A 19139-nucleotide genomic window follows, 5' to 3' on the forward strand; every position below is an offset into this window, starting at 1 on the left:
CCTGGCAGCAGAGCTCAACCCCAGCTGGCTACAACCTCCTGCAGACAGCAATGAGCTCTGCCCTGAGCCTCCTCTTCTGCAGACTGAACATTGTTTTAGAAGCCAGCTCATGCTTGTTTTGGGTGGTTTGGGACTGGGATGGGCAGTGGCAGGGCAGTGATGCAGCTAAAGAATGCTCACGAGCCACTCCAGAGGATAAATTCCAGTTTCCTCCCCAGGGCTTTTGCCTTTTATTCTCCATTTCAGGCATTACATTTCCATTGGTTTGCAGCAGGGTTGAGCATGCAGCTTGACATGTTCACAGAGGTTGCACGATACACTTTCACAAGTGGGGCAGACGCCTACGATCCGGGCACCAGGGTGACCAAACCGAGCAGAGGATTGCCCGGGGGCAGGGTGGGGAGAGCGTATCTAGCACAGCGCAGCACTGCAACGCCTGATGGGCAGAGAGGAGACCAGGCTCGTTCCGCAGGAAAACCACAGGCAGTGACTGGGCAAAGAGCAGCTCTGGCAGGTAAAACGGGCATTTGGAGAACGCCCTTTGAAGGCAGCTCTGCTGGCTGCTGGGCTTGTGACACCTGGCGCTGGAAGGCATAGGTAAATAAACAAAGAACTGCCAAATGAGTCTTGCTGCCAGAGTTTTATTTCTCATCATACTGATACTTTGAGGTAACAACGAAAGAAGACTGTGTGCTGTGAACAAAGTCAGTGATGTTTGTCTGCTGGCACATCTCTGCTACCCAAGTGAAGAGGGAAGCCTTGGCATGAACAGAATTCCTACCGAGCTAGGCTGTGGCAAACTGAGGAAGCAGAGGCTTGGCGCAGCCCCCCCGGGCCCGGTGGTGAGCTCTGCGCCAGGTAACCGCTGCGAGGGCAGGAGGCAAGACAGATGTGGTTACAGCACTACCATCGTTAGGGGGCTGTCCCTGCGCCATCCGCGGCACAGCCAGCTGCAGGGAGCAGGGGGAATATACAGAGGGGCGTGGGTCTGTGCACGGAGCCTTAGGGACGGGGACCTGCGCTCGGCTTTCCTCGGGACACGCAAACCCTGCCCCGCCGTGCGCACGCCTTTGATCCACAGCCCGCCCGGCAGCCGCCACCCCTCCTCCGGCAGCCGCCACCCCTCCTCCGGCAGCAGCAGCTGCGAGCAGGCTCTCCTCTTCAGCAAGCTCTGGCACCTCCTCAAGGCGTGAGTTGTTTGTCAGGGTCCATTCAGCAGCAGCAGTTTCTTTCCAGTACAGTCCTTGGTATGGCTAAATTCCATTGTCCCTTTTTCAGCAGTCAAAAATCCATGATAAATTCTGTACAACACTGTAGTTAATATAACAGCAGCACCAGATAGGGAATTAATTCCTTTGCTAAAAGCTGTTTGCAGTTATCTCTCTATTGACAGTATTTTACCAAAACTAAATCAATGTACAGCTCTAAGTATCAGAAATGTATACTCTGCTAAATACATTATGGTACAAGAAGTCTGGCATGCAGATCATGCTGTGGGCTAGGCTAGGTACATAAGAGCCCATTACAATGGCAGCAGTAAGTTATGTTTCTTTCCCTAACCAAAAAACAAAACCAAAAAGTAAAGCATGACAGTCAGGGATTATTCAACAATCTCCAGGATCTCTTCAGCTTTGGGTCCTGATGACCTTCCCCAGGCTGCTCTAGAACTCTGCCATTTTAGGGTGCCCAGAACATGAAATCTGCCACTGCATATTGGTCCTGTTGCACAAACAGAGCTTCATATTGAACGAAAAAGCCACTTAAAGGGTATGTGGGTTGCAGGCTGTAAGGAACACTGGTTGCAAGGAGGGAACTTGGTGCAGTAGGGCAACCGACCAGTACTGTAAAGACATCACCAAACCCCACCCAAAACAAAACTCATCGTGGGGGGGCTCACATGAGTTAGTCTACAGGATACTGATTTGCACTGGAAAAATAGGTATGGTTGTGTCTATACACATACAGGCAAAGGAGAGAGGGGAGAAAAATGTTCTTAGTTAATCTGAGAAGAGAGGAGAGCCTTTGAACAGTACCTCTGTGCTTTATGGAGACAGATGGAGGCTACAGGAGACAAGTCGCAAACCAGACAGACAAAGGACACGCAGGACAAATCACCTCGAAAAGAAACCGAACCCAACACTGCCTGGAGGAACTTCTGAAGCTCGCCAGCCGGAGGTCTAAGTGTGGTCAAAAAGCAGACTGGAGAACCACTACCGCTTACAGTGGCACCAAAAGAGCCCCCAGATCTTCTCCATTTCACTTGGTACTCAGCCTCTGAAACTGCCGAAGAGCCCTGGAGCAGAGAAACGACTACAGGACCACGCAGCACTTGCCAGTTAACAGTGCAAGTCTGGAGGGCGTTTACCTTGCTCGCATGTTTTGTGCCTTCCCCCAGCCATTAAGAAAGAGATCTAGCTTCTGCTTGCGTGTACCCAGTAATGACAACCTCTTTGCAGTTATCTGTGTGCAAACAACCGGAGACATTCAGAACTCGATACAGCAATCCAGCAGCACAGTCAGTTAATCACAAAAGAAAGCCGGTTACAAACAAATAGGTCGCTAAAAAAAAACCAGGGGAAAGGTGAAACAAAGGAGAACAATCCCACATGCAGCCCGGTTCTGTGCTTTCACTGCAGCGGGATGGTGCAATGTGAGAACACACATCCAGAGCCCTCTGTGGTCTCCACCATCGGCCACACTGCTCGTCAGGTGATGGAGACAGGATGGTCCATGCAAATGAGCAGAGCCAAGTCACAGTGTGTGCAACCAAGACACCAGTCCAGACATCTTCAGGATGGAATAGAGTCACAAGAAATGGAGGCTCAATGGAGTGGCTGAGAGTTAGTTGGAAGCACATCGTTTTAAGTGAATCTCCCTGAAAATAGGCTTATTTATAGAGTGCACTGTATTTATTGAGCAATGGATGGAAGCTGCAGCACAGGAGGTTCCAGCTCAACACAAGGGGGGACGCCTTGACTAGGAGTGTTCCAGAGCCCTGGCACAGGCTGCCCAGAGAGGCTGTGGAGTCTCCTTCTGTGGAGCCTTTCCAGGCCTGTCTGGATGTGTTCCTGTGTGCCCTGAGCTAGATTGTGGTCCTGCTGTGGCTGGGGGGTTGGACTTGATGATCTCTTTGGGTCCTTTCCAACCCCTGACATCCTGTGACACTGGCCAGGGGCATCCACTGCCAGTCCTGCCACTGCCACGGGAAAGCAGGACAGCAGAGCAGAGGAAAGGAGAAGCTCTACCTTAGGTCACCTTTAACAGCCAAGATGAACACCTTCAGCTGCCCAAGTGGCATTTCTCACTAGCGACAGAAGTGTTGTGCAAGAGTTGTGCCACGTTTGTGGAGCCTACGGAACGGCTACATGGACTTCCAGCGTGTGGCACACAGCATCTGAGTCAGTGCCAGGGAGCCGAGCGATGCCATCTGCGTTACAGGATGGAAGGGATGGGAGAGCGCGAGCGCCTGAGAGGGCAAGGCGAGCTGTAGGGCGACGTTACTGGAGACAGCCGCAGAGCACTGCCTGCCAAGCCAGCTATGTTGTTTAAGCTCCGGGACTTTTCATAGCCTTGCATGAGAAAAGGCAGAGACATCAGTTGGACTCGGCCACAAACCCCAGACAAAGACAAGCCATTCACTGCAATGCAATCCAAGGAGCCAGCTGGCACCCGGCTGGCAGCTGCCTGGAAAAGAACTCAACGCTGAGACACATTACTGCCAAAAGACACCAATAAAGAAGATTATTTACAAAGCAGTGCAGCTGTTCTACCCCAGAACATTAGAGCCCCTCTGACCTGCTCTTCGACATCTCACCTGCCACTTGGGGCCACTCTCTGGGCTTCAGCAGGGCCGCACAGCACGCAGGGGTACCAGCAGCTCTCTGGCTGACTGCAAGCAAAACCCCACTGAGACAGACTACCACATCTGTCAGCACTGAGCCACCCTGATGAAGCCAGTTTGTAACTAAGGATGACTTCTCTTTGAAAGCAAATAGATCAAACATCAGATCACTTGCATACCACACGTGCCAGTCAATTCTGCAGAGGCTTGAATGGATGAGGCACTTAGTGCCATGGTCCAGTTGATTGGATTGGGCTGGGTGATAGGTTAGACTGGATGAGTTTGAAGGTCTCTTCCAACCTGGTTGATTCTATGATATTAGATGGGAAAGAAGCCCCAGCCTCAGAAACAATTTATCCCCAAGACTTTGTGCCTGCTACTAAAGCACAGGAAGAGAGCAGAGTTTGGTGTATTTGCAAATGCCTCCTGCACAGCAAACTGAGAACAACAAACTTGTGCTCCTTCTCCAGCTGACTCAGATGAAACAGATAAAGTGAACCCACATAAGCAAGTAGCAAATACTAAAACACCAAATGAGGCAATCCCATAATGCTTCACAATGTGGAGGGAACATTGCTCTTGCAGGCACTTTGGTTCAGGTGCACTGTGAGCTCCAGCTACCTACATTTTGCTGTCTGGATGCTGTTTTCCCCTGGTCCAGGCTATGCTGTAAAACCCAAACTCCTTGCTATTCACTCCGTCATTCTCCTGATGGCCAAGCATATTCAACAGCACCTGGTGAAGCCTACTTAGGAAGAAGAGGATCAGCCCTGGATCACTCTAGAGGGAAACCCCAACAGAGAAATAGAAGATGAAGCCAGACAGGAGCTCTCTCCTCAAGCACACAGGCACATGCTTCACTGCATGTTAGGAAGAAGTTGTTTGCAGTGAGGGTGGTGAGACACTGGCACAGGTTGCCCAGGGAGGCTCTGGCTTCTCCCTCTCTGGAGGTTTTCAGGACCAGGCTGGATGAGGCCTTGAGCAACCTGTTCTAGGGAGGTGCCTCTGCCTGTGGCAGGGGGTTGGAACTGGCTGTGCTTTGAGGTCCTTTCCAGCCTAACCCCTTCTGTGATTCTAAGCATTTGCTGACAGCGAAGCACTGAGACTGAGTTCCCGCAGAGGCTCCAAAGCATCCATGGCACATCCACAGCTAAGCATCACGTGGGATGTCATCAGGCTTATTCTTTACTTGTTGAAGCAGTTACTGGCTCACATTCCTGATCTCCAGGTAACAGAGAGCTGCCAGCATCTTCGGGAGAAATTCTGTTCTCCCCTCACAACTGTTACCACCTTTCTTACCTCCCAAGACTTCAATGCAGAACTGAGAGCAAATGTGGAAGCTGGAGTCTGCTAAACCTTTCAGCAATGTTAGCTCCAGATTGCAAGGGCAGGGCAGGCTGTGATGCCTCACAGACCTCTGAGACACTTGGAAAACAGCCTCCAGCTCCCGAGTGTCCGTCGGGATTGACACGGATCAGAAAGAATGCTGCTTGCAGGGGGGTCAAGGGGAAGCACAGTGCTCCCGTGTCTATTTCAGCTCCTCTGCCGTCACAAAACCTGCCCCGACACAATCACAGCTCCAAACACTCCGGCAGCTGTTGTTACACCACAACCAGCAGAGTAGTTTTTAAAAACACTTTTCCTGCTGTTTTTTCTCATGACAAAAGCAAAGAACTGACACAGGGAGGTGGTAAAGATGATAAAGAAAACGGCAGCTCCTAAAAAATGCAAACCAGATGCAGGGCAGGGATGGAGACAGAGGCACGATCCAAAACTTCTGCCTTCCCGGCGTGTTGGCAGGGTTTGGACTGGCTCTGCACCAGCATCACCTTGGAGGCAGAGCTGAGGTGCTCATGCGGGAGCAGCTCAGAGCAGGAGGGAGCCGCACACGACCAAGGAGCAAAGAAGGAACCAAGCACACCAGAGGGATGGACCAAAGGAAAGAAAGGGAGGAAATAAAACACAATTTAAAAGTAGGTAGGGTTGGTGTGTGAATTGAAGTCCAGAATTCACAACCATTTGGATGCTACTCAAAGATGGTTTCGGATTCTGAGCTGATTTTCCTACTCTGTGAGAAACAAACTTGTGAGCTAGAAGCAGAAACGTTTCAGTCTAGGTGCAGGTTGTGATCACAACCAGTGAAAGAGCACAGCTCTCCTTGAGCAGCTGCCAGAGCTGAGCCCAGGCTCAATTCTTCTAGTAAAAAATACAAAACTACTTTCTCTTGAATCTAGATTTTGAAATGAAAACATTCACACGGTCCAAACACAACATATGTTCTGCTGATACATGAGTGTGTCTTTAGGAGCTGGTGGGGAGCGCCTTCTATTATTTCTGATCTGCTCCTGTCAAGTGAACCACACTCAGCTGCTCATGCTCACACTCCTAGGAGCTGAGAACCTTATCTTGCAAGATGCCACAGCAATTTGCCCTGTCCAGGTGTCCCTGACCTCCTCTGCGACTGGGCTCTCACCTTCAGACGTACTTAAATAACCCTGGTGTGAAACACATGCTCAGTGGAGAGCATCCTAGAGGTGTGTGAGAGCCTGCTGGCAGTGAGCTCTCGGGACAGCCTGCTGGCACTGAGCTCTGATGGGATCCTGTCTGCTGTGTTGTGGCGATGAATGAGCTCCCGTGGGAGCCTGCTGGCAGTGAGCTCCGATGGGAGCCTGCCTGCAGTGTGTTGGCAGTGAGTGAGCCCCCGTGAGAGCAGGAGCACAGAGGCACCCATACCCTTTGCAGGCACCATATGCTCTGAGTCCTGGCTGCACATCTGCCTGCCCAGCCTGCTGAACTCCTGCTTTTGACATGCAAGAGGAACGTCTGAAAACTCACCCAGGGGAACACTTTCAGGGCTGGCTGGGACAGCTACGTTTGCTGTCCACAAAGCAAATTAAAAACCCACATTAATCTCAGACGCAAAAGCTGCCACGAGTGTACTGCAGGTTAAGCCTGTGGAGAACACCTAACTGCACCTCAATGCTTGGGAATGTGATACCTGCTGGAAGGAAGCAGCTTGACAAGAAACCAAAGCAATTCCCACCTAAGGAAATGGAAAACTGCTGCTGGCATTGCTGACTTTGGGGCTACGCCTTGAGGTTCAGTTTGCAGCCACAGCCAGCTGTGGCCTGATGGGGCAGCCACACTGCCAGACACAGGAGTAAGAAGTACAAGGATAGAAGGTTTTCTGGACTGTGCTTGGGAAAGTCAGCAGGGCAGCAAGGCAAGGGAGGGGATTCTGCCCCTTGGCTCTGCTCTCCTCAGGCCCCACCTGCAGTCCTGGGTGCAGTCCTGCAGCCCCCAGCACAAGCAGGACATGGAAGTGTTGGAGCCAGTGCAGAGGAGGCCACCAAGATGCTGAGAGGGCTGCAGCAGCTCTGCTCTGAGCACAGGCTGAGAGAGTTGGGGCTGTGCAGCCTGAAGAAGAGAAGGCTGCCAGGAGACTTTGGAGTGGCCTTGCAGGATGTGAAGGGGGCTGCAGGAGGGCTGGGAAGGGACTAATGACAAGGTCTTGTCATGACAGGACAAGAGGGAATGGGTTTGAAGTGTGAGAGGGGAGATTGAAAGTGGCTGTTAGGAAGAAGTTGTTTGCAGTGAGAGTGGTGAGACACTGGCACAGGTTGCCCAGGGGGGTTGTGGAGCACAACCTTCCTGGAGATGTTCAAGGTCAGGTTGGATGAGGCCTTGAGTGACCTGTTCTAGTGGGAGGTGTCCCTGCCTGTGGCAGGGGGTTGGAACTGGATGAGCTTTGAGCTCCCTTCCAACCTAACCCATTCGGTGATTCTATGATTCTAAGTCAATCCTACTGAACAGTGAGGAAGCAGATTCACAGAAGCTGAACAACTGGAAAATCATTTCCATCCCCTTGCAGGATCACACATTGCCTGCTGCAGCTGCAGTCTTGTTGGGGCAGGCAGTCACCTTTTAGCATCAGTGATGCATTATGGAGGAAATATTTCGTGGCATTATAAACTCCAAGTTTTACTGGGAGAAGATCTAAGTAGTCTCTCATGTGAGATGCTTTTGTGTGCTCCAACTGTTGCTTCCTTCTGACATTTCAACCTCTCAAGTGTAGTTTATTCAGCACTAAGTTTAGCTAAGTTATTAAGTGCAGGCCAACGTTGTTAAATGATTATTAGTCTTCTAGGATGACAAATGGCATTGAGTGATGAGTGGCTGAACGATCCAGGCTTTGCATTAGAGGTGACAGATAAATGAGGAGACAAGTGAAATGAGGGTCCAACACCAAGCACGTTTTGTGAAGGCTGCAGATGAGTGCTTCTAAAAGGAAAGCAGGAAAAGAATAACTAGGAGCATAGGAAAACAATACACATTGTGAGTACAGTCTTGCCTCTGAGAGGTTCGTGCACATCATTTTACTCTAAGATTGCCTTTCACAAGCACACTACTGAGCAACCTTTTACGATCTAATGAAAGAGTTCCATACCTTTCCTGATCCCTCCATCAGCTGCACACGTGTAATCACCTGTGGTCAGTAGGAAACATGTTCCCCCTCTTCTGTTTTTGTCTCTTGTACTAGAGCGTCTGATGGGAGGGAGCCTTTCACCAGGTGAGAGTGGCTGCTCACTTCCTGCACTGTCTTCACCTGATAACACTGGTTAAAGCACCATGCCCATTTACAGACAATAATGGATGAGGAAATGAGACATCACAAAGAGCTTATGCTGAATGCTGGATATTCCCATCACTCAAAAAAGAGTTACAAGGTAAACCATTAGAAGAAAACAAGAGAGCAATTCACCATTCATCAGTACAAAATGGCAAAAGGAAAGGAAAATGGTCAAGAAAAATGATCTGTTGACTCTCCTAAGCCATACAAAGTTTCCCTAAACTAACAGGGAAAGGGAAACAATCAGATCCAGGCTCAGTTAGTTGCCTTTTACAGACTTCACTTTCTGGAGTACAGTCAGCCTCAGGTGTTTCAAACAAGGAGCTATTATTCTGTCTATCCCTTTTGCTAAACATGAGGTCATGTTAGGCACTGCAGCTTGGAGTATGTAACTTAGCCTATCTGGCAGATTCCCTTCCTCCAGGAGGGTTAAACCTGCAAGATCTGGCACTAACTCCTGTTTAATAACTCACTCCACTGTCGTTTCATGCTTATCACACTTGCACTGCTTGTCATCATAAACACTCAACCTGTACTCTGCACTGGTTAGACCACACCTCGAGTACTGTGTTCAGTTCTGGGCCCCCCAGTTTAGGAGGGACATTGAGATGCTTGAGCATGTCCAGAGAAGGGCGACGAGGCTGGGGAGAGGCCTTGAGCACAGCCCTATGAGGAGAGGCTGAGGGAGCTGGGATTGGTTAGCCTGGAGAAGAGGAGGCTCAGGGGTGACCTTATTGCTGTCTACAACTACCTGAGGGGTGGTTGTGGTGAGGGGGAGGTTGCTCCCTTCTCTCAGGCGGCCAGCACCAGAATGAGAGGACACAGCCTCAGGCTGTGCCAGGGGAGATTTAGGCTGGAGGTGAGGAGAAAGTTCTTCACTGAGAGAGTCATTGGACACTGGAATGGGCTGCCCGGGGAGGTGGTGGAGTCGCCGTCCCTGGAGCTGTTCAAGGCAGGACTGGACGTGGCACTTGGTGCCATGGTCTGGCCTTGAGCTCTGTGGTAAAGGGTTGGACTTGATGATCTGTGAGGTCTCTTCCAACCCTGATAATACTGTGTGATACTGTGATACTGTGTGAAATGCTGGCTTTGGCCTCTAGGTCATTTGACCTAACAGTGAAACCCTTACCCATCCTGATTTGATGCTCCCAAAGGACTCTCTCTTAAAGTTTACTCCCACTTCAGATTCAGGCCAAGCTTCAAGAGAAATCTCAGCCTCTGTTCAGCCTCAAGGCTCTGCTCGGAACCCCCAGTGACTCTGATGCCATTCACTGACAGGTAACAGCGCAAAGCTGCAGTGCCCAGTGGGAGTGGTGGCACTGCTGCAGAGCGAGTTAACGCCTTAGCACCGCTCTTTTCTGCAGGTCTGCCTTCTCTTGAGCCTGGAGGATTACAGCACCTTGTAAAGAAAGCTGCAGACACAGAAATGGCTCTTTGCTACGATGGCTCTGAGCCTCCTTCATCTCCAACTGCCCTTTGTAGGACTCCATGGCACAAAAAAGCTGTTATCACTAATGGCTTAACGACACCTGAAAGAAGGCACCAGTCACAGCACTGCTAAACTATCTCCCACCTTCAGCCTCAGCTCCCTCAAGGCTTTCCGTTCCCTTAAGTATGCTTGGGCTGTTCCAGACGCTGTGCTAACTTTGTGACCACTCAGTCAGAGACTGAAACTGAGTTTCTTTGAACACAAATGCTATTTGGGAGCAGAACAACAGCCTCAAGATGGATATTGTCCTAGGATCGATTTTCTGGGTTCTTATTTTTAGCAAACAAATTCCAGTCCCTGAATGGCACCAGCCATGGGTGACTGTGCTCCTTAGCAGCTTTCCAAGGGGAGTCCAAGAGCTGCTAGGTGAGCTTCGGAATCAGGCTGTGCTCCCCTGAAGAATAAAAACATTCAACAAACAGACAAACGAAAGGGAAAAAAATCCTTGCTGCTAAAAAAGTCTGTTTTAATTACACTGAGAGACAAAATTCCCTCTTGGCTTTTAAAAGGTGGAATACGGGGCAGTGGCTTGGAGGGGCAGAGGCTGTGGTTTGATATGCACTCTCACAGTGATCAGCACAAGCTACTCCTTGGAACTCTAGCGAACAAAGTGATGTAAAGCAGAAGAATCCACACTAGCAGTGCTGGTGTTGCTAGGGGCTGTCAGTCTCATTTTTCTTGCAGCTTTCACAGCAGCTATGCTATTGTCACCCAGTGAGTAGGAAATGTCATGCAATGCCTCATCTAACACAGATGAAGGAGGTTCTTCTAGCCAGGGAAGCAGAATGCCAAATGGAAAGAAAGCTAGAAAGAGAATCTCGTTTCATTTCCTATGAGTGCTGGGCTTCTGCTGCAAAGCACCTGCTCCTTTCAAGTGGCTGCTGCGTTGTAGGATCTTGCTTAACAGGCCACGATGTGGCACAGGCAAAGCTGACACGAGAGACAGACACTGAGGCAAAACACCATGGAGTCCAACAGGGTGGGACACGGTGGCTGCTCAAATAGTCACAGGCATGCAGGAGAACAAGGAACGCCCATACAACGCAACAAACAACAGGCAAAAGAAAAGGTTGATATCATCAGCAGGAAAGCATTCTCAACAGAGCAAGCAAAACTGTATAGACCAGCTACATAGAGGTCTGGGAGCGTGCCTACACCTGCTGTGTCCTCTATGAGACTGACACACGCAAACGCTGGAGGGGAGAAGGCCGACAGCTACGTCTTCTCCTGACAGAAAGACCGGCTGCTTTCTGCCCCCTGCCAAGCACACTGGTCTATAAAGTGTTTTCAGAAGGCATGCATCGCCGCCAGGCTCCTACCTGATGCCCTGTTGTGCTCCAGCAGCTGGTTGTCCTTGCCCAGGCAGATGTCTCCCTGCGTGCTGTTGCAGGCCATGCTCAGGTCGGTCTTGCAGAAGGTGGGCGAGCTGGCTTGAGGAGCAGGAGGGATGTGCTTCTTCCGCTTCCTCGGCAGTTTCTGCTTGGCCATGGCCAGGGAGTAGTACATCCCAAAGTTGTTGACTATCACAGGCACGGGCATGGCGATGGTCAGCACTCCTGCCAGCGCGCACAGGGCGCCCACCAGCATGCCCGACCAGGTCCGTGGGTACATGTCCCCGTAGCCCAGGGTGGTCATGGTGACCACGGCCCACCAGAAGCCGATGGGGATGTTCTTGAACTGGGTGTGCTCGCTGGCCGAGGGGTCGTTGGGCTGCGCGCCCACGCGCTCCGCGTAGTAGATCATGGTGGCAAAGATCAGCACGCCCAGCGCCAGGAATATGATCAGCAGCAGAAACTCGTTGGTGCTGGCTCGCAGCGTGTGGCCCAGCACCCTGAGCCCCACAAAGTGCCGCGTCAGCTTGAAGATGCGCAGGATCCTGACAAACCTTACCACCCTGAGGAAGCCCAGCACGTCCTTGGCCGCTTTGGAGGAGAGCCCGCTCAAGCCCACCTCTAGGTAGAAGGGCAGGATGGCCACAAAGTCGATGATGTTCAAGAGGTTTTTGATGAACTCGAGCTTGTTGGGGGAAAAAACAACCCGCACTAAAAACTCAAAGGTGAACCAGACCACACAGACCCCCTCCACGTAGGTCAGGGCAGGGTCTGTCTCTATCTCGTACTGCAGCACGGCTTCGGTCCCGTTGATGACCTGCTCGGTTTTGTTTATGATGGTGTTGAAAGCCTCGTGCGTTTCCAGGCAAAAGGTTGTGATGGAGACTAGGATGAAGAACAAAGAGGCAAAGGCGATGAACTGGAAGAGAAGGAAGGAGAAGAGGCATCAGAAACACGCAGCTCTTGGCACCGATGCTAACGATGCCGGTGGTCACTGTCAGCCTGCAAATGACTCCCAGACCCGTGTGCAGAAGGCCAGAGCGGAGCAGCAGACAGCTCTCACGCACGGGCTGGGAGCCTGGGAGCAGGAGAAGCCTCAGTGACAGACAGCATCATGACAGGCTCTAACTCGCTCGGAGGGTGGCAACAAACTTTAAGCTGTGCTGAATCACCTCAGCTCCATCAGGTTGTCAGGTTACCTGACAGACAGTCCACACACGACACACCAACCACAGGAAGATTTAAGGCTGTCTACCACTCACACAGTGGAAAACAGAGCTGGCTGCAATGGGGTTCAGATTGTGGTTCAGGAATTTAGAGCCGGCCTGAAAGGCAGCCTGCCATGGAAGGATAATAGGCCTAAGATGTGTCTTGGCTCACCCCACCCTTCTGCTGCTGGGGGAAGCAAGTGCCCCATCCAGGCTTGGCTTGGCTTCAACAACCTCCAGGCATGGGGACTCCACCACCTCCCCGGGCAGCCCATTCCAATGCCAATCACTCTCTCTGACAACAACTTCTTCCTAACATCCAGCCTCAACCTCCCCTGGCACAGCTTGAGGCTGTGTCCCCTTGTTCTGTTGCTGGCTGCCTGGCAGCAGAGCCCAACCCCACCTGGCTACAGCTCCCTTCAGGCAGCTGCAGGCAGCAATGAGCTCTGCCCTGAGCCTCCTCTGCTGCAGGCTGCACCCCCCCAGCTCCCTCAGCCTCTGAGAACAAACCCAGAAGAAGGCCTCTCACTGCAGCAGCACTTTGCTGAGAAGACACAAGGTCCAGAATCTTGCTACCAAAGTTACAAACCCAGGACAATCTCAACAAGCACTGGATGGAAGCTGCAGCACAGCAGGTTCCAGCTCAGCACAAGGGGGAACCTCTTGAGTGCAAGGGTCCCAGAGCCTGGCACAGGCTGCCCAGAGAGGCTGTGGAGTCTCCTTCTGTGGAGCCTTTCCAGCCCTGTCTGGATGTGTTCCTGTGTGCCCTGAGCTAGATTGTGTGGTCCTGCTCTGGCAGGGAGTTGGACTGGATGAGCTCTTGGGGTCCCTTCCAGCCCCTGACACTCTCTGGTTCTGTGATTCTACACAGTGAAGGAGATTAAAAGCAAATAAATCCATGGAGGTTGAGGATGGATGAAGCTAAATCAGCACTGTAGTTTGTAATCTGAGGGATACTACTGACAGATAAAATATTGGGCAACCCCTCCCACAGCAGCACTTTGGTGATTTTCATGGAATCATAGAATCAGGCAGGTTGGAAGAGAGCTCCAAGCTCACCCAGCCCAACCTAGCACCCAGCCCTGGCCAACCAACCAGACCATGGCACTAAGTGCCCCAGCCAGGCTTGGCTGCAACACCTCCAGGCACAGCAACTCCACCACCTCCCTGGGCAGCCCATTCCAATGCCAATCACTCTCTCTGACAACAACTTCCTCCTAACATCCAGCCTGAGCCTGCCCTGGCACAGCTTGAGGCTGTGTCCTCTTTCTGTCCCTGGCTGCCTGGCAGAAGAGCCCAACCCCACCTGGCTACAGCCTCCCTTCAAGGAGCTGCAGACAGCAATGAGCTCTGCCCTGAGCCTCCTCTGCTCCAGACTGCACACTCCCAGCTCCCTCAGCCTCACAGTTTGGGCAACTGTGAACAACCTTTGACTAAAAGGAGCAGAGGATTTCTTTCAAGCCAGCCCAACAAAACTCACCAACACCTCGCACACCGCAGGGGTTCTCTGCGCAGCCAGCAGTGCACTGACCTGATACTATGCCAGCAATTAGCACTGCTCCGGGGCTGTGTGTCAGAAGAGCCACTCTGGTTCAGATCCTTTCTACAAAGCTGCCACACTCCACAGGATTAGCTGCAGGTAGGACTGTGTGACAAGCTGCTTATGGCTGCTTTGCTCAGCACTGCCACTATGGAAGGCCACAGTGCAGCTGCACACATGACAAGGCAGACTGAAGTGTTTAACTGCACCTCCACCCAGCAGTGCTTCACTATCCCAACAGGAAGGAGACATTCAGTCAGTTCCAAAATCCAGGCCAGGACCTTTCAAAGGTTAGGATAAAGGCAAGGGAAAGCCCTGCTCATCTGGTGACATTTCTGCTAATCCCACAGCAGTGCAGGACAAGGACAGCACCCATCTCTGCACAAGGCTGCATGTACAGAATCGCAGAGCCATTGGCCTGGCTTGGTCAGACCTCCCATGGTCACCTACCCTGCACTCTGCAGAGACATCCTCCTCTAGAGCAGGTGGCTCAGTCTTGTGGAGCCTCACCTTGAGCCTCTCCAGGGGTGGGGTCTCATATGTCATCGGTTTTGAGCAGGCACTCATTCCTCCTGCCTTTTGTTGGGTTTTGCTTTAATGCCATAGAGTCACAGAGTCACAGGGTCAGAGAGTCACAGAATCATAGAATCATAGAGGCATAGAATCATAAAGTCATAGAATCAAAGAATCAGAGAATCATAGAACCACAGTCATGGAATCATAGAATCAAAGAATCAGAGTCACAGCATCATGGAGTCATAGAATCAGAGTCACAGAATCACAGAATCACTGAGTCATAGAACCACAGAATCACTGAGTCACAGAACCACAGACTCACTGAGTCATAGAACCACAGAATCACTGAGTCATAGAGCCACAGAATCACTGAGTCATAGAGCCACAGAATCACTGAGTCATAGAACCACAGAATCACTGAGTCATAGAGCCACAGAATTACTGAGTCATAGAGCCACAGAATCACTGAGTCATAGAACCACAGAATCACTGAGTCATAGAGCCACAGACTCACTGAGTCATAGAACCACAGAATCACTGAGTCATAGAGCCACAGAATCACTGAGTCATAGAACCACAGAATCACTGAGTCATAGAACCACAGAATCACTGAGTCATAGAACCACAGAATCACTGAGTCATTGAGCCACAGACTCACTGAGTCATAGAGCCACAGAATCATTGAGTCATAGAACCACAGAATCACTGAGTCATAGAGCCACAGAATCACTGAGTCATAGAACCACAGAATCATTGAGTCATAGAACCACAGAATCACTGAGTCATAGAGCCACAGAATCACTGAGTCATAGAACCACAGAATCATTGAGTCATAGAACCACAGAATCACTGAGTCATAGAACCACAGAATCATTGAGTCATAGAACCACAGAATCACAGTCACGGAATCAAAGAATCATGGAGTCAGCATCACAGAGTCACAGAATGGGTTAGTTGGAAGGGACCTTAAAGAATTGGTCCCTTGCAACCCTGACTGATTCTCTGGTCCTTTTTGATTAAATCATGCACCCAAAGAGTGTGGGAAGAAATCTAAACTCCATATATCCTGCTTTATAGTTAAACCTGACTAATGCCTGTCACGATATTTCAATGTTTTCCCATCAGGAGCCTGTGTCCTGTCTGGACACAACTTCCTCTGAGCTTGGATCTCCCCACCAACTGCTCCTCCAGCTCTGCAATGTGTGTGTCCTAAGGTGAGTGCTGAAAAGCAGCTGTTAAGGTTCAGTTAGCTTGTTTGAGTTCCACCCCAGGACTCAGCAGGCTTGCCCTTGACAGCTTAAACTACAGGGAAAGAGAACTGCTGAATAGTTAATGAGGCCTTGGAAATACAACATTGCAAACTCCCTGGTGTCTTGAAAGGCAATAGATGGCAGTGCTGCCTGGAGGGACTGTCCTCACAGGCACACCACAGGGCTGGGCACATGCACGTTTCTGGAGTTTGAAACAACAGCCTTCACCACTGCGGTTAGCAGCTGAATACAGAACTGCAGGGAGACCCTCAGAGAAGAGCTGCAGTGCTTCTCCTTAGAGAAACCACCTTTGGAAGTTCCCTCACTGTTGAGCAACCCCAAAATCCTGCTGTCACAGCATCACAGAATGATGGAAACACAGAACCAGAGAATGTCAGGGGCTGGAAGGGACCTCCAAAACTCATCCAGTCCAACCCCTGCCACAGCAGCATCACCTACAGCAGATCACACAGCAACACATCCAGGCAGCTCTGCAATAGCTCCACAGAGGGAGACTCCACAGCCCCCCTGGGTAGCCTGTGGCAGGCTTCTGGCACCCTCACAGGGAAAAAAAATTCCTCCTCATGTTTAAATGAAACTTCCTCTGCCTCAGCTGCCACCCATTGCCCCTTGTGCTGGCACTGGGCATCACCCAGCAGAGCCTGGCTCCAGCCTCCTGCCACTCACCTTGGCATCTTGATCACCATTGCTGAGGTCCCCTCTTGGTCTCCTCCTCTCCCAGCAGCACAGCCCCAGCTCCCTCAGGCTCTCCTCCTAACAGAGATGTTCCACTGCCTTCAGCATCTTCGTGGCTCTGTGCTGGACTCTCTCCAGCAGTTCTATGTCCCTCTTGAGCTGGGTGGCCCAGAACTGGATGCAGTACTGCAGATGTGGCCTCAACAGGGCAGAGCAGAGGGGCAGGAGAACCTCTCTTGACCTCCTACCCACAGCCCTTCTAATCCACCCTTAGCATGGCCTTGCCCCTCCTGGCCACCAGAGCACATTGCTGGCTCATGCTCAACCTCCCATCCACCAGCACCTCCCAAGTCCTTCTCCCCTTCCCTGCTCTCCAGCAGGTCAGTCCCCAGCCTATCCTGCTCCCTGGGGTTGTTCTTTCCAGGTGCCAGGCTCTACACTTGCCCCTGTTGAACTTCATTCCATTTCTCACTGCCCAACTCTCAGCCTGTCCCAGTATGGCTGAATGCCAGCACAGCCTCCTACTGTGGCAGCCACTGCACCCAGTGTGGTGCCATCAGCAAACTTGCTGGCAGTGCCCTCTGTGCCCTCAGCCAGGTCATTAATGAATATACTGAACAGAACTGGTCCCAGCACTGGCCCCTGTGGCACCCCAGTAGTCACAGGCCTCCAACTGGGCTCCATCCCATGGACCACAACTCTCTGACTTCTTTCCATAACCAGTTCCCAGACCACACCTCCTCAGCTTAGCTGTGAGGATACTGTGGGAGACAGGATTTGGATGTTTGGTGAAAACATGACTCAGCCTTGGCTGCTCCTCACGTCTGTGAAGCCCACAGTGTGTTTCACTGCGGGAATGGAACCACAAAGGCAGACATCGCTTCCAGCTGAGCCCAGAGCTGTCGCTGGCTTTAGAGCTGTCAGGTTAGTCTCATTTCTCATTTTAATATGACAGGTTTTTCCCCCTTGTATCCAATTTCATCTGGCTATCAGGACTTCTAACATCATAATGTGATTTCAGAGCCAGCTCTTCTGGTGGCCTTACCTCCCTGCGTGGCTGAATGCTCTGTGGGATGCAATGTAAATGTCAGCGCTCACCCTGCAGCGTCAGCCCAAGCACCTCACCAAAGAGCCTCCTCACAGCTCTATTCTCCCAGCTGCAGCAACCTGCCTTGGCAAATTAGCATTTCACACACACACACAAAAGGAAAAGTCACCAAAGTTTTTCTGCTCAGTGTATTGCATCTGAGCACACTGAGTAAGAAACCAAACAGCACCAGCAGCGACTAAGCAAACTGCTGCACTTCAAGCACAAACTCCATGCAAATGTGCTGCTGGGCTGCCTCATCTCTCATGCATCAGAGCCTCTATCATTGTCAACAGCAGAATCTCCCACAGCATGGGGAATGGCTAAGAGCAGCCCTGAGGAACAGGCCCTGGGGGTCTGGGCTGATGCAAAGCTCCACAGGAGCCTGCAGGGTGAGTGCAGCCCAGACACAACCCTGTGCTGGGTGCAGCAAGAGCAGTGTGGGCACAGGGCAAGGGAGGGGATTCTGCCCCTTGGCTCTGCTCTCCTCAGGCCCCACCTGCAGGCCTGGGGGCAGTTCTGCAGCCCCCAGCACAAGCAGGACATGGAAGTGTTGGAGCCAGTGCAGAGGAGGCCACCAAGATGCTGAGAGGGCTGCAGCAGCTCTGCTCTGAGCACAGGCTGAGAGAGTTGGGGCTGTGCAGCCTGGAGAAGAGAAGGCTTGGAGGAGACCTTGGAGTGGCCTTGCAGTATCTGAAAAGGTGGCTGCAGGAGGACTGGGGAGGGACTATTGACAAGGTCTGGGAATGACAGGAGGAGGAGGAATGGGTTTGAAGTGGCAGAGGGGAGATTGAAAGTGGATGTTAGGAAGAAGCTGTTTGCAGTGAGGGTGGTGAGACACTGGCACAGGCTGCCCAGGGCGGTTGTGAGGTGCAGAAGCACAGAATGGGATCTTTGATCATTACAAGGTCATTACAAGAGGGTGCACTGATTGCTCTGTCCATGTCACTGACAAAGATGCTCAACAGCACATTTCTCACCTCCAACAGCAACTTCAATTTCCTTCTGCTCCAGTGCCACTGCCATCCCATGGTCTCGGGGTTCTCAAGTATCTTTTCTGCTTTGTATCTTCTCTGCCAGGAACTTTTCCTGCCGCTACTCACAGCCTCACAAGGACTTTCAGGACTGTATTCTTCCCCTCTGAAGGGCTCATGTGCTGCACGCTCACCTACTGAGGAAATAATCCAAATCTGGCCTCAATCTGAGGATGAAAGCTTCCTCCTCCACATCAGGGAGACACCAGGAAAGCAGAGGAGAACACAGGCTAAATGCTGGCCCTAATTAAACAAATCTCCATCCATTAAAACTAAACCAGTTCCTCTTCAGAGGAAGATTTGTACCTTCCTATAGTCAATCACTGGGTAGTCTATCCATAAAGTTTTAACCTTCTCCTAGGCTAGAGGAGGCAGCGTCCTTGGAATTCCTCCATGACCTCACCAGAAGCCTCTGAAGAGTCCTTCAGGATGTAAGGAGAACCAGAACCTTTCAGATGGCTCAGGTGATGAGCTCTGCACCCTAACACAGTGCTGCGGCTGGCAGAGAGAGGCGCTT

The 19139-nt window shown here is 51.4% G+C and overlaps 1 protein-coding gene across 15 annotated transcripts in view; it reads right to left on the reverse strand.

Annotated features, from left to right (window-relative positions):
* Positions 1 to 19139, reverse strand: part of KCNC2 (potassium voltage-gated channel subfamily C member 2) — a 195943-nt gene that overhangs the window by 124796 nt on the left and 52008 nt on the right. For 6 of the 15 annotated variants that reach the window (XM_064166451.1, XM_064166453.1, XM_064166455.1 and 3 more), the window contains exons 3-5: positions 11280 to 12210; positions 8289 to 8456; positions 1218 to 3569 (exon numbers count right to left, since the gene is read on the reverse strand). In XM_064166451.1, the coding sequence (XP_064022521.1) occupies positions 3433 to 3569; positions 8289 to 8456; positions 11280 to 12210 (1236 nt within the window). In that variant the 3' untranslated portion in view covers positions 1218 to 3432. Of the gene's footprint in view, positions 1 to 625; positions 3570 to 8288; positions 8457 to 9235; positions 10954 to 11279; positions 12211 to 19139 lie in introns of those variants that run through there. The other 9 variants (XM_064166459.1, XM_064166457.1, XM_064166458.1 and 6 more) reach the window with 9 other exon arrangements.

This window comes from Pogoniulus pusillus, chromosome 27 (assembly GCF_015220805.1).
Source record: "Pogoniulus pusillus isolate bPogPus1 chromosome 27, bPogPus1.pri, whole genome shotgun sequence".
Lineage (NCBI taxonomy): Eukaryota > Metazoa > Chordata > Aves > Piciformes > Lybiidae > Pogoniulus > Pogoniulus pusillus.